Source organism: Leopardus geoffroyi, chromosome C3 (genome assembly GCF_018350155.1).
Source record: "Leopardus geoffroyi isolate Oge1 chromosome C3, O.geoffroyi_Oge1_pat1.0, whole genome shotgun sequence".
In the NCBI taxonomy this organism is placed as follows: Eukaryota; Metazoa; Chordata; class Mammalia; order Carnivora; family Felidae; genus Leopardus; species Leopardus geoffroyi.
This window is the reverse complement of record NC_059338.1, coordinates 38,969,161-38,988,125: the sequence shown is the minus strand read 5'-3', so window position 1 is coordinate 38,988,125 and position 18,965 is coordinate 38,969,161. Positions and strand designations below refer to the sequence as shown.

Here is an 18,965-nt window from a genome sequence, read left to right as displayed (position 1 = left end):
TGAAGTCATTATGCTAAGTGAAATATGTCAGAAAAGACACAAATAGTATATGGTCTCACTTATGTGTAGAATCTAAAAACAACCAAACTCATAGAAACAGAAAAGAGATTAGTGGTTACCAAAGGCAGGGGTGAGGGATAAGGGGTGGTGGGTAAAGTGGGTGAAGGTGGCCAAAAGATAGGAACTTCCATTTATATCATTAATAAATGCTGCAGACATAATGTACAACATGGTGCCTATAGTTAAAAATACTGTATCATGTATTTGAAAGTTGCTAAAAGAGTAGATCTTAAAAACTCTCATCACAAGAAAAAAAAACTGTTAACTATGTGACAGAAAGGATATAACTAAACTTATGGTAATCATTTCACAAAACATACATATATCAAATCATTACTTTGAGTACTTTTAGTATAACGTTACATGTCATATGTCAATTATATCTCAATAAAACTGGGGGGAAATTTTTTTAAAACCAATAACGTCCATGTGTCTGTTAGGAGGTAGCTTTTACACTTTTAAATACGAACCAGAAGCACTGCTCTGATGCTACATTTAACACATAGTTAAAAGTATAACCACAAGGACTGAAATAAAGGTTATTTTACATATTGATTAAAAATTAGAATTCTGTGATTGTGATTCTCACAGTTTGTATGAATAAAAAATTGAATAAACAAAAAAAAGACTAAAAAGCAATTAGTCAAGTATAATTTTTTAGTTCTTATGGCACATTAACAACAAAAACCAATCCAGGGCAGCAATGGATATTGTGGTTTCAGAAAGACAGGCATATGTTAAATCGGAAAAACATGTTTAAATGGTAACATTCCTTAAGACAGAAGTCTACTATATTTAGTATCAAGTTCTGGTGAGAAATAATTCACCATCATAATCACAAAATAACTACCTAAATGATATTTTTTTTGTTATTTGCTGATATGCATCCATAATTCTCATTTTGAAGTAAAGATTTTTATTTTTCTGGTGCCCTCAAGTGGTAACATTATGAAGTACTCTAAGTTTAAATGCAAATAACTTTAGACAGAAAAAGATCACATTGATGTATCTGTGTCAATTAAACACTAGTGACTTTTTTAGCACAAAATTATCTTTAAAAAAAAAAAAGAAGGGAAAATATCAGAGCTGATTGCAACTTATCCCAATTTTAAACTCCCAACCCAAAACGAGAGTTAAGACAAAGAAGAAAAATGTGTAGATCTTTAAAGACCAGAATGTTCTACTAGCAAATAAAAAACCCCAACTGACTATATGACACTACCTGAAAAACAAAAATTTGTGGGACCCCTGGGTGACTCAGTCAAGCATCTGACTCTTGATTTCAGTTCAGGCCGTGATCTCACGGTTTTATGAGTTCGAGCCCCATGTTGGGCTTTGCACTAACTCTGTGGAGCCTGCCTGGGATTCTCTCTCTCTCTCCTCCCTCTCTCTGCCCCTCCCTGGCTCATGCTCTTTCTGTCTCTCTCAAAATAAATAAATAAATAAACCTAAATAATATATATTAAAAAAAGAAAGAGAGGGGCGCCTGGGTGGCGCAGTCGGTTGAGCGTCCGGCTTCAGCCAGGTCACGATCTCGCGGTCCGTGGGTTCGAGCCCCGCGTCGGGCTCTGGGCTGATGGCTCGGAGCCTGGAGCCTGTTTCCGATTCTGTGTCTCCCTCTCTCTCTCTGACCCTCCCCGTTCATGCTCTGTCTCTCTCTGTCCCAAAAATAAATAAACGTTGAAAAAAAAAAAATTTAAAAAAAAAAAAAAAAGAAAGAGAAACAAAAATTTGTATCAAAATGATGTATCAATCAAACCAGGAGAAATACTCCCTCCTGAAACCCCATTAACATGGAGTAAAAGAATTATTTTTAAGGCAAAAGCCCCCAAGGACAAAGAGACTCCAAGAGAAGACTGCAACAACAACATTTTACAAAATGAAAATAGATGGATGAGTGGTTATTGACTTAGGAAGCTCAAGAAAGCTACCTGATTTATATGACACTGTAAATTAGTTTGGGAACGTGTAGCACTGGGTAGCTTGGAAATGAGAGTAAGGGCCAAAAACAAGCGAATTGGTGAAAATTCTGGTTAAGAAGCACTGATGCCACCAGATACACTCCCTCTTCCGGTCCATGCAGCCAAGTATTCATCGTCTACCACATTAGAAGGCTGAAAGTTTAAACTCTCATAAAGCAGAGCACTTCTGGAGGACAGGACACCAAGCATGGTGAGGGCGGAAGTACTACAGCAAAAAAGGGTTCGTGCTACAGGAGACTATGGTCATCGGAATGGTTCTAACAAGTCAAAGATGACAGGAAAACAGTAAAAATGATGATATTCTGGAAAGAAAACCATCAAGAAGGTCTTATTAACCTTCAGCTTTTGTGTCCACAATGTCACATAACTAACTGTGGTATGCTTTACTCTGTTTTTTTTTTTTTTAATGTTTTTATTTATTTTTGAGACAGACAGAGACAGAGCATGAGTAGGGGAGGGGCAGAGAGAGAGGGAGACACAGAATCCAAAGCAGGCTCCAGGCTCTGGGCTGTCAGCACAGAGCCCAACGTGGGGCCCGAACTCACAGACCATGAGATCATTACCTGAGCTGAAGTCGGACGCTTAACCGACTGAGCCACCCAGGCGCCCCTTACTCTGTTTCTTGTAAGGAAAAGACAAATGACTTAAAAAATCTGAGGCAAAAAAAAAGGTTAAGTTCTACTTACAGACATTAGAAACATTCATTCATTTTTTTTTTTTTAATTTTTTTTTTTCAACGTTTATTTATTTTTGGGACAGAGAGAGACAGAGCATGAACGGGGGAGGGGCAGAGAGAGAGGGAGACACAGAATCGGAAACAGTCTCCAGGCTCTGAGCCATCAGCCCAGAGCCTGACGCGGGGCTCGAACTCACGGACCGCGAGATTGTGACCTGGCTGAAGTCGGACGCTTAACCGACTGCGCCACCCAGGCGCCCCTAGAAACATTCATTCTAAATGTCCCAAATCACCCCAGTAACTAGCTGAGAATTTATGGCAACTAAAACAGAAAAGAACAGTAGGCAAATCCAAGAACCTTTACATTTCATCTCTTCTCTTCAGGCCAGCAGGAGTAAATGCACTAAATCTCTGTGAATACTCCTGTGAGAGGTGAAGGCTGGGGAACACTGGCCACGTCAGAAAGAACAGAATATTATTCATACAAGAGACATGGAGATTTGAGTTTTTTAAATCCTGTTTTTGTTGGTTAATTATCAAAGCAGAGTGTTAAGTAGCTCTGATCCTGCCTTCCCTTCATGTAAGTAAAAGTTTTTACCCAAATTTAGGTCATTTTTTTATGTTTATTTATTTACATGGGGGAGAGGTGGGGGAGGGGCAGAGAGAAAGGAGAGGGAGAGAATCCCAAGCTCAGTCTGACTCCACAGACTCAGCACAGAGCCCAATACGGGGCTCAATCTCACGAACTGTGAGGTAATGAACTGAAAGGAAATCAAGAGACAGTTAACTGACTGAGCCACCCAGTCATCCCCAAAGGTAGGTCACATAATCTTCAGTAATTTCTCATTTTGAGTCTCGTTTGGACATAGGACTATACACAAGATACAGTTATATGTATACACTTTCTTTCCAGATACCAACATAAGAACATTCCAAAACATATTAATACAGATAAAACTGTACCTTGAACACCTTCTAGGAGTAAATCAACTCCTTTCCTATAAAAATTGGAAGCAGCTTCATAGTCATCTTCTTCCTCCTTTTTTAAAGCCAGCTTTATTAATTCTCCAGCTTTCTCCAAATAATCTCTCTTGCCAAGCTTGGACTTTAAACTGCCAGGAAAGAGGCTACGACTTTCCCGTTCTTCTTCTGTTTTGTTCTGTTCGCTGTCAGAAGCAACGGCCCCTAATGCTGATGGATCCGAAGAAAGATTGAGACCAAAAGTTCTAACGGGAGAGTTTTGATTGGAAGCCATTCCATCATCTAACTCAGCAAGAGAATCCACGTCCACAGTAAGAGATATCAAATCACTGTCACTGGAGAAACCTAGAAATATGATCACAACATAAATAGATATTCAATTAAGAATCAGCCAAAAAGAATACAAATCATGCTGACTATTCATTTGTTCATACTATTCGCGTCGATTAGGAAGGCTGTCATTGCCTGATGGAGATCGGTGCCTGGCCATTTGCTTTAGCTTACTGAATTCAGCTCTGGAAAATAATCTCCTTTGCCTTAATTATCAGACTAAAACTGAAGACAAGTCTTTATCTAGTCTTGTAAAATGAAGAGTCTTTACCACAAAACCTTGTAACAACAGCATTATAATAAAGAAAAAAGAATAAGAGCCTCAAGGCAAGACAAAAACAAGGGCCTGAATCCCAGCTCTTAAAACTTACTATGTGACCAAGCCCAAGACACTTAATTTACTTACTATGCAGAACTTTAAATGAGGAATACAGTTCATGCATATAAAGCACAATAGGCTATCATTCAATTGCAACTATTATGGCAATAATGGAATGATTCTTTATTTCTACAACATACCCTCAGAGGTATGCTTTTAGATAATCCATATCTGGAAAATGTACACCATTTGGTTGTGTGTGTGTGTGTGTGTGTGTGTGTGTTTTAAAGAACTAAATTTTTAGAAATTTTTGTTTCATTCTCCTCCACAAACTTTTGGAGAGAGGTTTGGTCTGTATTTGCCTCTTAGTTTTCTGACAGAAAATGAATACTAGGTGGTACTGAAATATTTAGCAATGAAAATTCTTTCTCCCATTTCACAAAACTGACTTCATGGTGAACAAGCATGAAGTACAACAGTTATGAAACTTCCTGGCGTTAGGACCTCCCTTTACATTCTTAAAATAATTGAGAACCTCAAAAAAGCTTCCTTTTGTGGATTATACCTGTAAATATCTATTTAAAATAGACTAATTTTTTAAAGTAAACATTAAAGCCCATTACATGTAATGTAATTTTTGTTCAAAATAACTATATTCTCCAAAGCAAAAAAGTATTTAGTAAGAATAGTGACAATGTTTTACATTTGTACAAATTTTTTTAATTGAAGATGACTAGATTCTCATATTATGATTTTGCACTCAATCTGTTGTCGGATGTTGCCCTGGTTGAAAGATTTGAGGAAGATCTTGCATAGATATGTAACTGAAAATGGGGTGAATATTTTAGCAGCCTTTTCAAATACTTGTGGATATTATTTTTTGATACTATACCAAAACTTGACAAGTGGTAGTTTCTGAAAGCTTAGTTGCCATATAGAATATAAATTCTTGTCAGTGAAATTTGTTTCTATTACATTCAAGTCCATTGATCTGTCTTGCACACTGAATGTGTGCATCACACATTGGACATTTTGAAAGTGCTGGTTCCCTGAGTTATGGTGACAAATCACATTTGTTACTATCACCACCAATCTCAGCAGAATATTCTTTAGGTCTTGGGGAACTGTCAAGCTCAAAGTAGCAGATACAAGTTCTCCAAAATTCAGGCATCTGGCTGGCATCAGGTGGTAGAGCATATGACTCTTGATCGCAGGGTCCGGAGTTCAAAACCCTCATTAGATGTAAAGATTACTTTAAAAAAGAAAAAAAAAGAAAAAAAAAAAAAAGGTTCTCCAGGATTCTAATTTGGCACTGAAAACTCAAAGTTTATCATTGGCAACAAACACTGTCAGCTGTTTTCCTTAAAGTGTCAGCTCACTTTGTTTGCGTTTGAAAACCATTTGCCAAATCCCCAAATCTGAATAATGACAGTTTGTCTGTCAATTGTTCTTTCAAGCAAAAACGATGTCCCAAGAGAAAAGCTGCTAGTTCATAGCTCAAACAAGTGCTCTCCCTCAAGACAACCATGGCAATTCAGTTAGGCAGATGTGTTTTATGTATACTTCCATTTTTTTCACACAGAATATAAGAAAGACATGTAGCAAAGGGTGGAGATTTGATAAAAATTAATAGTTTTTACTGCTTTATCATGGGCATTCTTAGGTAAAATGAACATTGGCATTACTGCAAGTATGCGGCATGATTCCTGTTACGGTCTGGTATCGCTGTCTTGATTCACGCTCAGGCAAGGCAGTTTTACCTATCATTGCTTTTGCATCATTAGTGCAAATGTCAACACAGTGAAAAAGGCAAATAATTTCCTAGACTATTGCAAAAATAATTTCTGCCTTGGTGACCCCCTGAGAAGATCTCTAGAATACCCAAGGGTCTAAAGACCATACTTGGAGAGCCACTGATCTATATATCATTCAATAAGATTGACAATAGAGTTACATACAAATTAAATTTGGGAACAGCTATGCAATCTGCATCACCATTGAATGTTGACTTCCAAGTTCCTCAGAAAAGACAATATATTAAAAAGAAAATTATTTCCTCAAGATCATATCCTAAGCCAAACTTAAAGGTAGATTAGACTATACAATTCTAGAATAGGGATCAGCAAACTTCTTTTCTGAGGACCAGAGAGTGAATATTTTAGGTTTTGTGGGCCACATGATCTATGTCACAACAAATCAACTCTGTTGTTGTAGTACAAAAGCAGCCACAGATAATATGTAAATGAATACGCATGGCTGTGTTCCAGTAACACTTTATTTATGGATGTTGAAATGTGAATTCCATGCAATTTTCACATGCCATAAAATAATATCCTTTTGAATACTGTCAATCATTTTAAAATGTAAAAACCATTCTTAGCTATTAGGTCACATAAAAACAAGTGGCAGGTCAGATTTGGGCCACAGGCCATAGTTTGTCAACTTATTATAGACTTAAATTGCTTACTTCATTTCAAATAAAGTAAGTTAGGGTAAAAACATGTTACTGGCAGCTAAACTCAAATTTCAAATCAACTTTAGACACTACTTTGGCACCCTGTCAACATATCCTGTTTTCAGGGGCTTTTCTCAAATCCGTGGAATGCCCATAAAGAACTAATTTTGTTCTCTAAAAGCAAAACACTTCATTAAATCCACAAGCTGAGAAGAGATTCATTGGATCTGGTGGAAATCTTTTCAATCTCTGACATTTCAACTGTACAGACAGCTCTTCAAAATCAGAATCTTTTACAGCAATCTACAAAATTATTTAACCACTGTTCTGAGAAATATATAAATTTCATAAAAGATTTTTTTAATGACTTCAAAGCATTTTATATATCCCAATGCACACTTATTTCCTTAAATGGGGGTATTATATAACCTGGTCCATTGATATTAATAAACAAATAGACAAAGTTTAAAAAATAAGTTCTGGTTTATACAGCTAGTCATAAGAGAAAGGAAACACTGTTATAGATCTTTTGTCTGCTCTCCAGTGTCTTGTCACTATAACCTTCACATCATCTATCACACTGTACTGTTTCATGTTTTGCCTGATTTTCCTTTCGAACAGGAACAATAATACCAAAGGGCAAAGGGGTAAAATTATGTGTACTCAGTTTCTTGGCTTTTGACCACAAAAATCTAGTGGCATAGTCTTACTTCCTCTCTTACCTTTCCAATCTTATTTTGTTAGCAAAGGAAATCATGATTACATAAAATTGGATCAGAAGAGCAAGACCAGCAAAATACCTGGGAAGAATATCAGATAATGAAATAAAGTAATAATTAATAATAATATTCAAATAATTTCCTTTTCAAATTCTACCTAATTCTAAATGAAGAATCTTTCAAAGTGAGCAAAGAAAAACTAGCATGTTAGAAAGAGGAATTTTTCTAGCCCAACTATGAGAGGAGCAAAGGGAAGCAAAAAGACTTCTGATTTAACCCTTTTGGAAGACAATTTGACAATGCATATCAGATGCAGAAAATCTTTATACCTTTGACCCAGAAATTCAACAATTATACCAAAAATAACTAGAGATACGATCAAAGATCTATATTTGAGAATAATCATCACAAAAATTAGTGAAAATTTGGAAATAACAAATTCCTGACAATAAGAGATTATGGTACATCCCTTTGATAAAATATTATAGAGCTATTAAAAATTATGTTACAAACGAATAATGCTAAAGTATTCATGATCTATTATGCAAAAATAATAAACTGCAAAGCAGTATATACATATACTATAATTCTAATTTTAAAACAAAAACAGAAAAAAAAGCTAGAGAGGTAGCCTAACAGTAATTTTCTCTGTATGGTGGGATTACAGGTGACTCTTACCACATCGCTTACATGTGTATGACAAGCTCTTAAGGCTCTGTATTTGAAGGCTATCAAAGGAGACACAACAAGGGCTAAAACTGGGAATTTGTTTGTGAACATTCGAATATATGCTATACAAACATAATTTATGCAATATAGGCCCATATGTATCACCCAGCAGCCAGTGCCAAGGAATTCCTAACTTAGAAGACAGAAACGATTACAGATTTGTCTGAAGCAGACTAACCCTTGACATTTCTTCCTCGTCTACCTTCTTCCTTTAATTCTTCTCTTAAGATGCACCCTACCATATCTCAACCATATCATAAGCCGAACCCTATCATATCTCAACCATACACTGCAACCAATCATCTTCTAGGAAATCTCTTCTGCATTTAAGCAATTTCTAAATTCCCTTCTTCTCAATGAAGTATTCCCCAATCACCTCAAGAACGCTCCCCTTTCACTACCACAGTAATGAATTATTTATACACACACACACACACACACACACACACATACATACACACACACTCAGTACCTAGTTTTTTTCACCTTATATCCTTAATACAGCTACTTATCACAGCGCTTGCTCACCTCCTTGAATTCACGGTCCTGTCATTCAACCTGTTTTATACAAAGCTACATAGAAATATCACGGAAAGTGGAGACTAGCTTCCTAAAACCCAGAAAGAAAGCTAATAAGATAGAGCAGCAAACAAGAGGTTCTCAGTTAAGGTGAGTAGGAAGAACACTGTGGATAAGGCAGGGCAACAACTGACAATTCAGACACTATTTGTCAAAAGTTAAACCAACCTGAAGTCAATCCATGTTTAAAGGGGCCCTCTGGAGCCATCATGAGAGTAAAAGGTACATCCTTCACCAACACCATCAAGACAAAAACCTAAGCCTTTTTGGGAAGGGATGGGAGGGGGAAGAGTCAAAGGTTCTATGAAAGCGTTCTGCCTCCAGGTTCATATCACAGAGATTCAAGTCTCAGGGCTATTAGAGGGCCCCAGGTGACCGGTTAAAAAGCAGCTACAGACATGAGGGGTTTATATAGCATCCCAGTTCACCTACCTACCTTCACCTTCTGTGCTTTGAACTGCTCAGAGTAGGGCAGTCTAGTGAAATCTGTCTAGGACACCACCTCTGAAAGACAGGCACCAGGGGAAAAGGTTGAGTTGCTATAGAATAAATCTTTATACTATAAACTATCAGAAATCTGTATTTGAAGACCATCTGCAAAAAGAGATCGGTTTCCTTTAGAACAACAGGTGGTCTCTCATGGTCAACTATATATAAAATACATGGCCTCATTATTATTAGCTGATAGCTTTCACTGAGCACTGAGGTTCAGTCAACGAAAGGGAATTTCTACTTTTCCTAGTAGCAATGACTCATGCTTCACACACAAAGCAAAATATCTAGCCAGCAGAACAAAGGTCACCCTGAGGGAGAAGACATACATATCAATCTCCATTAAGAAACAAGCCCTTATAAATATGATTTTAGGCGAATACCCAAATCTCATAATTAAGATTCCTGTACCTGATTATCAACTTATCATTTAGAAATAGCCACTGTTACTAAGAAGTACCATTCTTTTGATATTTCACATTTTTATAATGTCCTGGGGACAAGTCTTTGCTTCACCCTTGAAAATTTATGAAAAGAGGATGAGAATATCTACTGCATATTTGGTGAAAAACGGAATAAGTTCAGAAAGTAACATATCAATCAAAATTACAGCCGTAATACTGTTATCTTCTCATGAACAACAAAGATCTATGAGTTGGCTTTCCTTTCTATCTAATGAACTTCTTATGCCGCTACTCTTCATAATCTCTGCAAATCAATCCTGCTACCAGAGCATAAGCCGCTCACACTGGGAGTTCTATACCAAATATGTATTCTCACTGCCTCCCTCTCCATAAAACTAAATCTCTTCTTTCAAAATATATTTTTTATGATTGCTACTGAATACCTGGAGCGCCTAGACTGCCTTAGGCACATGGCTTAACTTGTCTGAAATTCCAATTTTTAATTGTGGAATAAGGGATTTATCTGTGTCTTTCTTGATGTTCTTTCTACTCTCAAACACTTCCCATGACATATTATCAATTTTTTTTATTTGCCCCACCCAACCCCTAAAATCCAATATTATCCTCAATAGCCCTAGGGTTTATAAGAGTCAATATTTATAATTTGCATCATTTGTTTTACATGCACACATACAATGACACCTTCTCATTTATGTTTATCTTAAGAATAATAATCTGTTCTTTTTTTACCTATTTTAAACTCCTTCACCAAAGAAAATTCAACTAACAAGGGAAAATAGATAAACGTTAGGCAGATAAGCACTTAAGAGAAAAAGGAACTTCTAACTGAATAAGCATACTCTATCATAATACAAGAGGGCCCAGAATAATCGCAGTAACAAGATTTAGGGTTCTCATGGTGCCACCTAGTGGATACTTGCGCTAAATCCTGCTTTAAATTTAAAATTACTTTCAATTAGGCTTTCCGTATTTTTGTCATCTTACACTACTCCATGGTACACACACTTCAAGTTCGTCTCAGAAATAGATTTAGGCTATTAAGTGGTGAACCAACTTAAGAATATTCCTTTTTAAAATGAACCTGCCTGAAAGCATCAACTTTGAATCAACCAAATGAAATACAAATAATAAAAAGAAAAATATAATACTAAAATGACACTTTGATACAGAAGATTTTTTCTCAAACTTAAATAACTAGACGCCTTTCCAATTAGTCTCCCTTAATGCTTTAAAACTAATCAAAATTATCCAGATTAATACAGTTTACCTCTAATCTTCAAGATTTAATGGAAAGAATTCTTATCCCACCATCGAATAAAAATACAAATCTTGAACTGAGAGTGATTTTAGAGATCCCTTACACAGACCAGAAATAGATGCTATTCTCAAAATGTACATCTCATTTACTCTAAAATGGTTCATTCAAGACAGCTTAATAGATTCTTTCTTGTGTCTACAATTGCTACAATTGAACACCCAGGGAGCTCTAAATCCACAATTTACAGGCCACACACACACACACACACACACACACAAAGGTAGATCTGGCTACTCCCAGAAGACATTGAAGAATATTCCACACATGAGATCTTACATATAAGAAACTGACCTCTCAGTTTCTATTTGTGATTACGATCATCTAATTATTTTCTCTGGTTTGCTGCGTACACCTGGAAAATGTCCCTCCCACAACTGCAAAGGAAGTCAAGTCACGTATTAGGAAGAGGAAATGACACAGGTTACCAGATGAGAGTCTACCAACATCAAAGGCTCCAATATCAAGGCCATCATGGCAGTAAAGCAACCTACATCCTTCAAACGGGCCAACAGATGAGAGAAACATGTCAAAAAGCTCAATTCCCATGCACCATTTTGGCCAGGTTTCTACAAATGTCATGGTAACTTCATAGCTAAGTTTAATCAAACGAAAAGATGCAAGTTTAAAAAGGAAATAAGATGTTAACAATCAAGTAAATCTTCTTTCATCTTTAAATATATATATAGTTTAATTTCTCTGGACAAAGGATATGAAAAGTAACCAGCATTTCATTTTAAAAACATAAAACAATATAAACTTTTTATCTAAAAACCTACTGAATAATTTTATAATTCTCAATTTCATGTTAGATAAAATACACTTACCAGTTAATCACCAAATTATTGGTTTTATGGAACCTTAAAGGGGTTTCCACTATCCCATTACAATCAAATGATAATTTTTTTCAAAGTCATTAATCCAGCTCTTTATGTTTTCCTCAGAAAACTTTCCTTCAAGGTAAATTAAGACCTGTTGATTGCATTTTTATGGTACTAATAAAAATAATGATCACTTAGCCTCTACATCTGTTCTCTGAGAGGTGATATACTTGCCATGTCATTCTAACTCTACTGAAGGACCTTGAAACAGCAGACTATATATTAAGATTTGCCCCTCTGGCTCATTTCACTGGCAAACTAAATCACAAGTGTGAAAAATGAATACACCTTTGAAACACCGTTTAAAATACTACACTCAGAGGAGATGTTATGGAGTGAATCACCTCTTCACATTTTGGCTCTAAATCCAAACCCCGAGCACTTGCCACCACAATCCCTCTACAACCCTCTGTTTCACTGCATACCTGTGGGGCTTGGCTGGCTGCCAGCTTTCCCTGCTCTTTTGCTAGCACAGGCCCTCTCCCTTGGTTGTCTCTGGGGTTTGCAGACCTTTTGGTAGGAAAGTATATCTTCCACTTACCCAGTATGCCAGACAATCTCATGATATTTAAAAATCATTTCCCCTCTCAAATAACAGTGAATTGGCAAGCTGTTTGACACTCCGATCTGTATTTGTCAACAAGGTCTTACAGCAGGATTAATTAGTCAGGCGTAAAGGCTTTTAAAGGGAGGGGGGATTAAAAAAAATCTAAGCTTTAACTGCCTTTCCAGTTCCATGTTTTGCATTCTTCATGGATCACAGTGTGTTTCAGAGATGGTAATACAGCTGGAAAACTAAGCTATGCACTGAAAGGATAAAATGTCAGTATTACTTTTAGGTAGCATAAGTCTTTTCTGATGTTTTTAACAAAAAGGTAGCCCCTAATTTCTCTCATAAAAGCATATTCCTAAAAGATAAATCCTTTCGTGGGGCACCTGGGTGGCTCAGTAGGTGGGGCGTTGGACTCTTGATTTCAGCTCAGGTCATGATCTCATGGTTTGTTAAGGTCAAGCCCTGCATGGGGGTGGGAAGGGATTCTCTCTCTCCCTCTCTCTCTGTCCCTCTCCCCCACCCCCGCTCACCCACGCTTTCTCTCAAATAAATAAAACTAGGAAAAAAAAAAAAAAAAAGATAAATCCTTTCAAGGAAAACCCATCTTTTTGAAACTTCAAAAGGTAAATTCCGAAACAACTGTTTTAGGAAGAATGGCCCATATGGCCCCAGTGTACCAGAGGCAGTCCTAGTTTAAGCTTGTTGTCTTGTACTTATTAAAGTACCCTCTTTATTCTCAGAAGTGTCCCACTCTGGACAACAAATTACAAGCTCATCCTATTTTTTTTTTTTACCACATTTTTACCACAGTCACATTTGAACTCTGAACATTCTTCCATATTCTAGAACACCATCCCAAGAAAACTCATTCCTAATAATAATGCTCCTCTCTTCTCTTCCAGACTATAAAAAAGGACAAAAGACCTATGCATCATTCCCATCCATGACGACCTTACACTAGAATAGGTTCCTGAGATATACATCTCCCATCATGGCTGACTCTCACCTAGTAAAAAAGGATTATTATGAATATTAAAAGAATATAACAATTCCCAAATCACGTAACCTTAGATTCCTATAACAAAACACAAGAGGAGAGAAACTAAGAAACATTCTAAAATTTCTAAAAACTGTACTCCTCATTGAACACTCTCCTATGAATCTTTGTAACTCTATTTGTCCACTATTGGATGTCACCAAATCACCACATTTACAGGGAGAAAATGCCTTCTCCCTCTTCTCAGGAACAGAGTATCTCTGAGGCAACAGCCAGATCTGGTTATCCCGAATAAGTTACCTTCCAAGAAACTAGCTCTAGAAACAATCACATTGGGATCCCCAGCAGGGAGTAGGTTTTCCAAAGCCTAGCAAGGATCACAGATCAAAACAGGTCACAGGAAAAAGGTATTTGTTTTTTCCTAAAAACATAATGGATTATAAATATGTACAATGTAAATAAATACATGTCAACAAATTACTGTAAGCAATGTTTTTCTACGACCTTGGCTGATTTATGATTTAGTATGGAGTCAAAAGTATTGAGGATCTAATGGAAACCGCTGGGCCCAAGGTGCCCATACAAAACACAGAACACTAGGTGTAAATGAACAGACTTTGCTTTTAAGTCAATGGGAGCCACCATGAAAAACAAGAAGAGCTCATCACTTCTCAATGTGGTAGCACCAAAAGATTCAGCCTACACAACGAATGGGAATTTGCTGTTCCTCCCAAATTAAGATGCCAATGTACAGCAAGAAATCTGTATCAGTGTGTCTGTTGATGTATGACATCAGTACATATCCCCACAAAAACATCACTACAATGAGATTACGGCTACCTCCCATATTAGAGTCATAAAGCATCCTCCTCAGCCATAAACTGTTATTCATGAAAGTGATCAAGAAATAGCTAGTCTATGATTTTACTTTTATATAAACCAAACCTAAGCCACTTCAAACAAATCTAATTGCCTATTTTTAAAGACTCTCCCTCCCTATCCCCAAATCATTTTTTTTTTTTTTTTTTTTTTTTTTTTTCATTCCAAAATCTTCCCTGGATGAAAACTAGCTAAGGAAATCTAAAGACCAAAATGTATGTATTTTAAATCTTCATAAAAATTCAAGGATGGCTTAACAAAAGAATAAAACAAGAGATTATGCATTCTTGAATTAAAGTGATTAGAATTTAAAAAACTGCTTTGGTTTAGACTTATGTTATTATAAAACATACTAAAAACACTAGAACTGCCTTAGGTTTACTCTTTCTAGGAACATGACTAAACTTTTAAAGCCAGTTTTGAAATTAATTGTCTAAAAGTCAGATGCTGCTAAATAAACTTTAGCAAGGTATTCTTACACCAGACAATATAAATTCTGAACACTTATGATGCCATATTTCATCAAATCTAATATGCCATTAGTTGTAGGATAAATCATTATTTTATATATCACTAAGAAAGAAAAAAGCTGTCAATTAAATGTAAGAAGGTATCATCAACCCAATATCACGCACCAAGTGATACTAGGTGATACTAAAACGTGAAGAACAAAAAGCATCTTAGAATTGATAAAATACTCTCAAATTCCTACAGCCATCTATTCTTTTGCAATTCAAATACGATTTATAGTCTTCTGCAATCAAAACCACTGCAATGAAAAAAAATTAAAATATCCTACCTTCAGTACTACACTCAGGAAAGCTATCAACAAGGGAATCCGAATAAGCTTCCGCAGGTCCAATCAATTCAGAACCATCATTAACTATTCCACCCTAAAAAGAGAAGAATAATTGTGTATCATTGTCAGTAAGGGTTTTATTTTAAATGAGTAATAAATTAACAATAGTTATCTCAACTGAGTACGTATAAGGATTACAGAAACCATTCATCTGTTAAACCAGATTACATTTGCTTTTAAAAAATCAATAGAAATATCAATATTGATTCATCAACTGTAAAAAATGTACCACACCAATGCAAGATGTTAATAATAGGGGAATCTCTGTGAAAGGGAAAGGGGTATACAGAAAAGCACTATATTTTCCTCACAATTTTTCTGTAAACTAAACTACGCTAAAAAACAATCTATTATTAAAATCTAGCATTAACCAATGCGAATTCAAAAGGAATATTATCATGTTCATATCATGTGCCTTTTTATAAAAGCATATGTATAAAAACCTATCTAGAGTACTCATTTAAAAAATGCAGAAAACACACACAGACACACACACACCAGCTACAGACTATTACTCAACATCCTTAGTGTCTGGTCATTCTATTTAGTGATAAATGATGGGACTCTATTAGAAGTCACTTAATTTTATCAAATTAAAAACTAACATATATCACATAGCACCTCAGTGATTCCAGAAGCACCCTAAATTTGAAACCTATTTAGACATAATATAAAACTAAACAAACCTAAGATATTTGTATTAAAGCAACACATTTTTTAAACGTTTATTTATTATTTTTGAGAGACAGAGAGAGAGCATGAATGGGGGAGGGGCAGAGAGAGAGAGAGAGAGAGAGAGAGAGAGAATTTGAAGCAAGCTCTAGGCTCTGAGCTGTCAGCACAGAGCCTGACACGGGGCTCAAACCCACGAACCATGAGATCATGACTTGAGCCAAAGTTGGACACTTAATTGACTAAGCCACCCAGGTGCCCCAAAGCAACACATTTTTAATAACTATAAAATAACTATATTTTAATAAAATACAAATACTATTTATAAATACTACTTATAAATACTATTTATTTAATAAAATATAAAAATTATTTTGATTCCTTATGTGACCATTATTTTAATTCTGTATCTAGGTTTGCAAATTCAACCTTCAAAAAACTGTTTTCTCTCACTCCGTGTGCAACTAGAGAATGCTATTTATCAAGAAAGTGGTGCTGGTATGTTTTGTGCTGTGGTTTTACGACTGTTTCAATCATGAGTATAAGGACTTAAAATCCTTAAACTATGACTAAAATAATAGCTCTTTTGCTCCGTAACATCTTTCATTCTACCTTCCACCAACAGTTCTATGTCCCCAAACACTACTACCAGGATAGTAAAACCCACGAAAAATACAAGACCCCTTTTTCCTCTCTCCTTCAGCACAAAGAACTTAACTACCTTTAGTTATAATCAAAAGTCTCCCTACCAGCTTATCTTTAAGAAAGAGAAATTTGAAATGGTTCCTCTAAAATTACCAAATTTTACTTCCCAGAGTGTTAAATGAACTGAAACTTTAAAAACAATTATTCCCTTTAGAAGCAAGAATTTATACACTTTATTCTATTTGTGAATTAAAATATTCAAATCACAGTTTGTATCTGAGTTTTTCTCCAAAAAAGAAGAGTCTCTATTTTAGACTAAGCCATAAACCAAATCTTAAGCAAATCTGCAAATATTCTGAGAATTTTACCAGACAAAGCTGATTTTATTTATAATCTCAGTTTACAGAAAGTGCCTTTCAACCATTAACTACCTCTTCTACTATCAGAGATGTGGACTTTGTTACCTATCTATAAAATGGAATTATTATTTATAACTTAATATGTTGTGAGGACTAAAAGACTTTATACATGTAAAGTGCTGAGAACAACATAAGCACTCATTTTTTATTTGTTAGTATTAGCTGATATAGATCTGTTCACAAGATAAAATAAAAACACAATACTAAAGAATACAAAAAGCTATTTTAGCTCATAATCTTAGAGAAATTTTATTTACTTCATTTAATAAACAATAAATACAGAATAAATCTTTAATTAAACAAAATAATAAAAAAAACTTTCCATAGGAACTCAAGGGAAGTAGTGGAGAAATACGCCACAATTGTATTTTAATCTCCACATTAAATCTCTAGATTAATTGCTATTTTAATCTCTCGATCAAAAACATTAACCACTAGGCGTTCTTTACTATGCAGTAGAAAGAAATTTATTACACAGCATCTCAAAGTTTTTTGTTAATGAAATGTCAACCTAGAGGTGAAGGAGTCCAGGTATAATAGAATAAGTAGATCAGCAAATGCTCTCCCCAAAAGACAATGATACAACTGGAGAAAAATGTCAAAACGACCATCTGAGTGCTCTGGAAATTGACGAAAAACATATAACGAATGAAGAAGTGGTTACCCATAAAAAACCACAAAATCACAGGTAAGAACTGTGGGAGCCTGTGGTATTCTTGCCTGGGGTTGCTCCCACCTTCTGTCCCAGCTGGGTTCCCATGGTAATTATACAAGGGCAAGACAAGCCTTGAAATTCAGCAGATTCACTTGCAGAGGAGGCAAGCATGATTTGGACTGAAGCACAGAAGTCATCCACCCCAAACAGTATTATCAGTTAATAGTAGCGATCCCAGCACCAATGCCCAGTGGCTCAGCAAGCATGAGGTTCCAGCAAGCAAAGGACCAGCGTATTAGCCAGACATTTCACAGGGAGTTAGTTACAGAAAGTACACAACCATAGGCGTTCTTAACAAGCTCTCTACTCACCCATACAGGAGAGACTAGAGAAGAATCAAGCTATCTACAAACCCCCAACAAACCACAATGGTGCGCACACACACAGAGGAAATGCAAGAGATCTCAAAGATAAGCAAAATCCAGGGCAAACTTAAAAACTGCTTGAACTCTGAAAATATATCAAGAAACATCAGCATATAGAAGAAGCATATACTGGAACAAAGCGTTTAAATACAAAGACCAATCACTGGCTGACCACTAAGCTATGCTGCTATAGGACTAACCCCTAGTTAGCGAGGTTTAAAAATACAATAAAAATATAAAATTGAGAAGAGATATCAGCAATTACACACTGCCAATTAAATTTTTTTAATGTTTATTTCCTTTTGAGAGAGAAAGAGACAGAGGCGTGAGTGGGAGAGAGGCAGAGAGAGAGAGGGAGACACAGAATCGGAAGCAGGCTCCAGGATCTGAGCTGTTAGCACAGAGACTGACACAGGGCTCGAACTCACCGGGAGATCATGACCTGAGCCGAAGCCGGACGTTTAACAGACTCTCTCTCTCTGTCTCTCAAAAATAAATAAACATTAAAAAAAGAAAAAGGAAAAAGAAAGAAACTTCAACAATTAACTGGAGGTTTCAATATCTTACTCTTAATAATTGACAGAACTAGACAGAAAACTAGCAAAGATACAGAAGACTTAAAGATCACCAACAACTAACTTGAACTAACTAAAATTTACATAAAATTCCACCTGACAACAGAATATACACTCCTTCCAAGCACACATGCAACATTGTCCAGGATAGTTCATATGCTAAGAAATAAATCAGGTCTCAATATATTTAAAAGAACTGAAATCAAACATGCGTTCTGACCACGACCACAAGAAAACAAAATTAGAATTCAACAATAAAAGAAACTTTAAAAATTAACAAATACTTGGAAATTAAAGAACATTTTTCTAAATAACCAAAGAGTCTACAGAAAAAAATCACGAA

General features: G+C 35.9%; 1 protein-coding gene across 11 annotated transcripts in view; it reads right to left on the bottom strand.

Annotated features, from left to right (window-relative positions):
* The window catches only part of RPS6KC1 (ribosomal protein S6 kinase C1), a 225,490-nt gene that overhangs the window by 166,740 nt on the left and 39,785 nt on the right, over nucleotides 1-18,965 (bottom strand). For 10 of the 11 annotated variants that reach the window (XM_045452516.1, XM_045452515.1, XM_045452511.1 and 7 more), the window contains 2 exons: nucleotides 15,172-15,265; nucleotides 3,682-4,044 (listed from right to left, as the gene is read on the bottom strand). In XM_045452516.1, the coding sequence (XP_045308472.1) occupies nucleotides 3,682-4,044; nucleotides 15,172-15,265 (457 nt within the window). Of the gene's footprint in view, nucleotides 1-3,681; nucleotides 4,045-9,266; nucleotides 9,291-15,171; nucleotides 15,266-18,965 lie in introns of those variants that run through there. The other variant, XM_045452519.1, reaches the window with a different exon arrangement.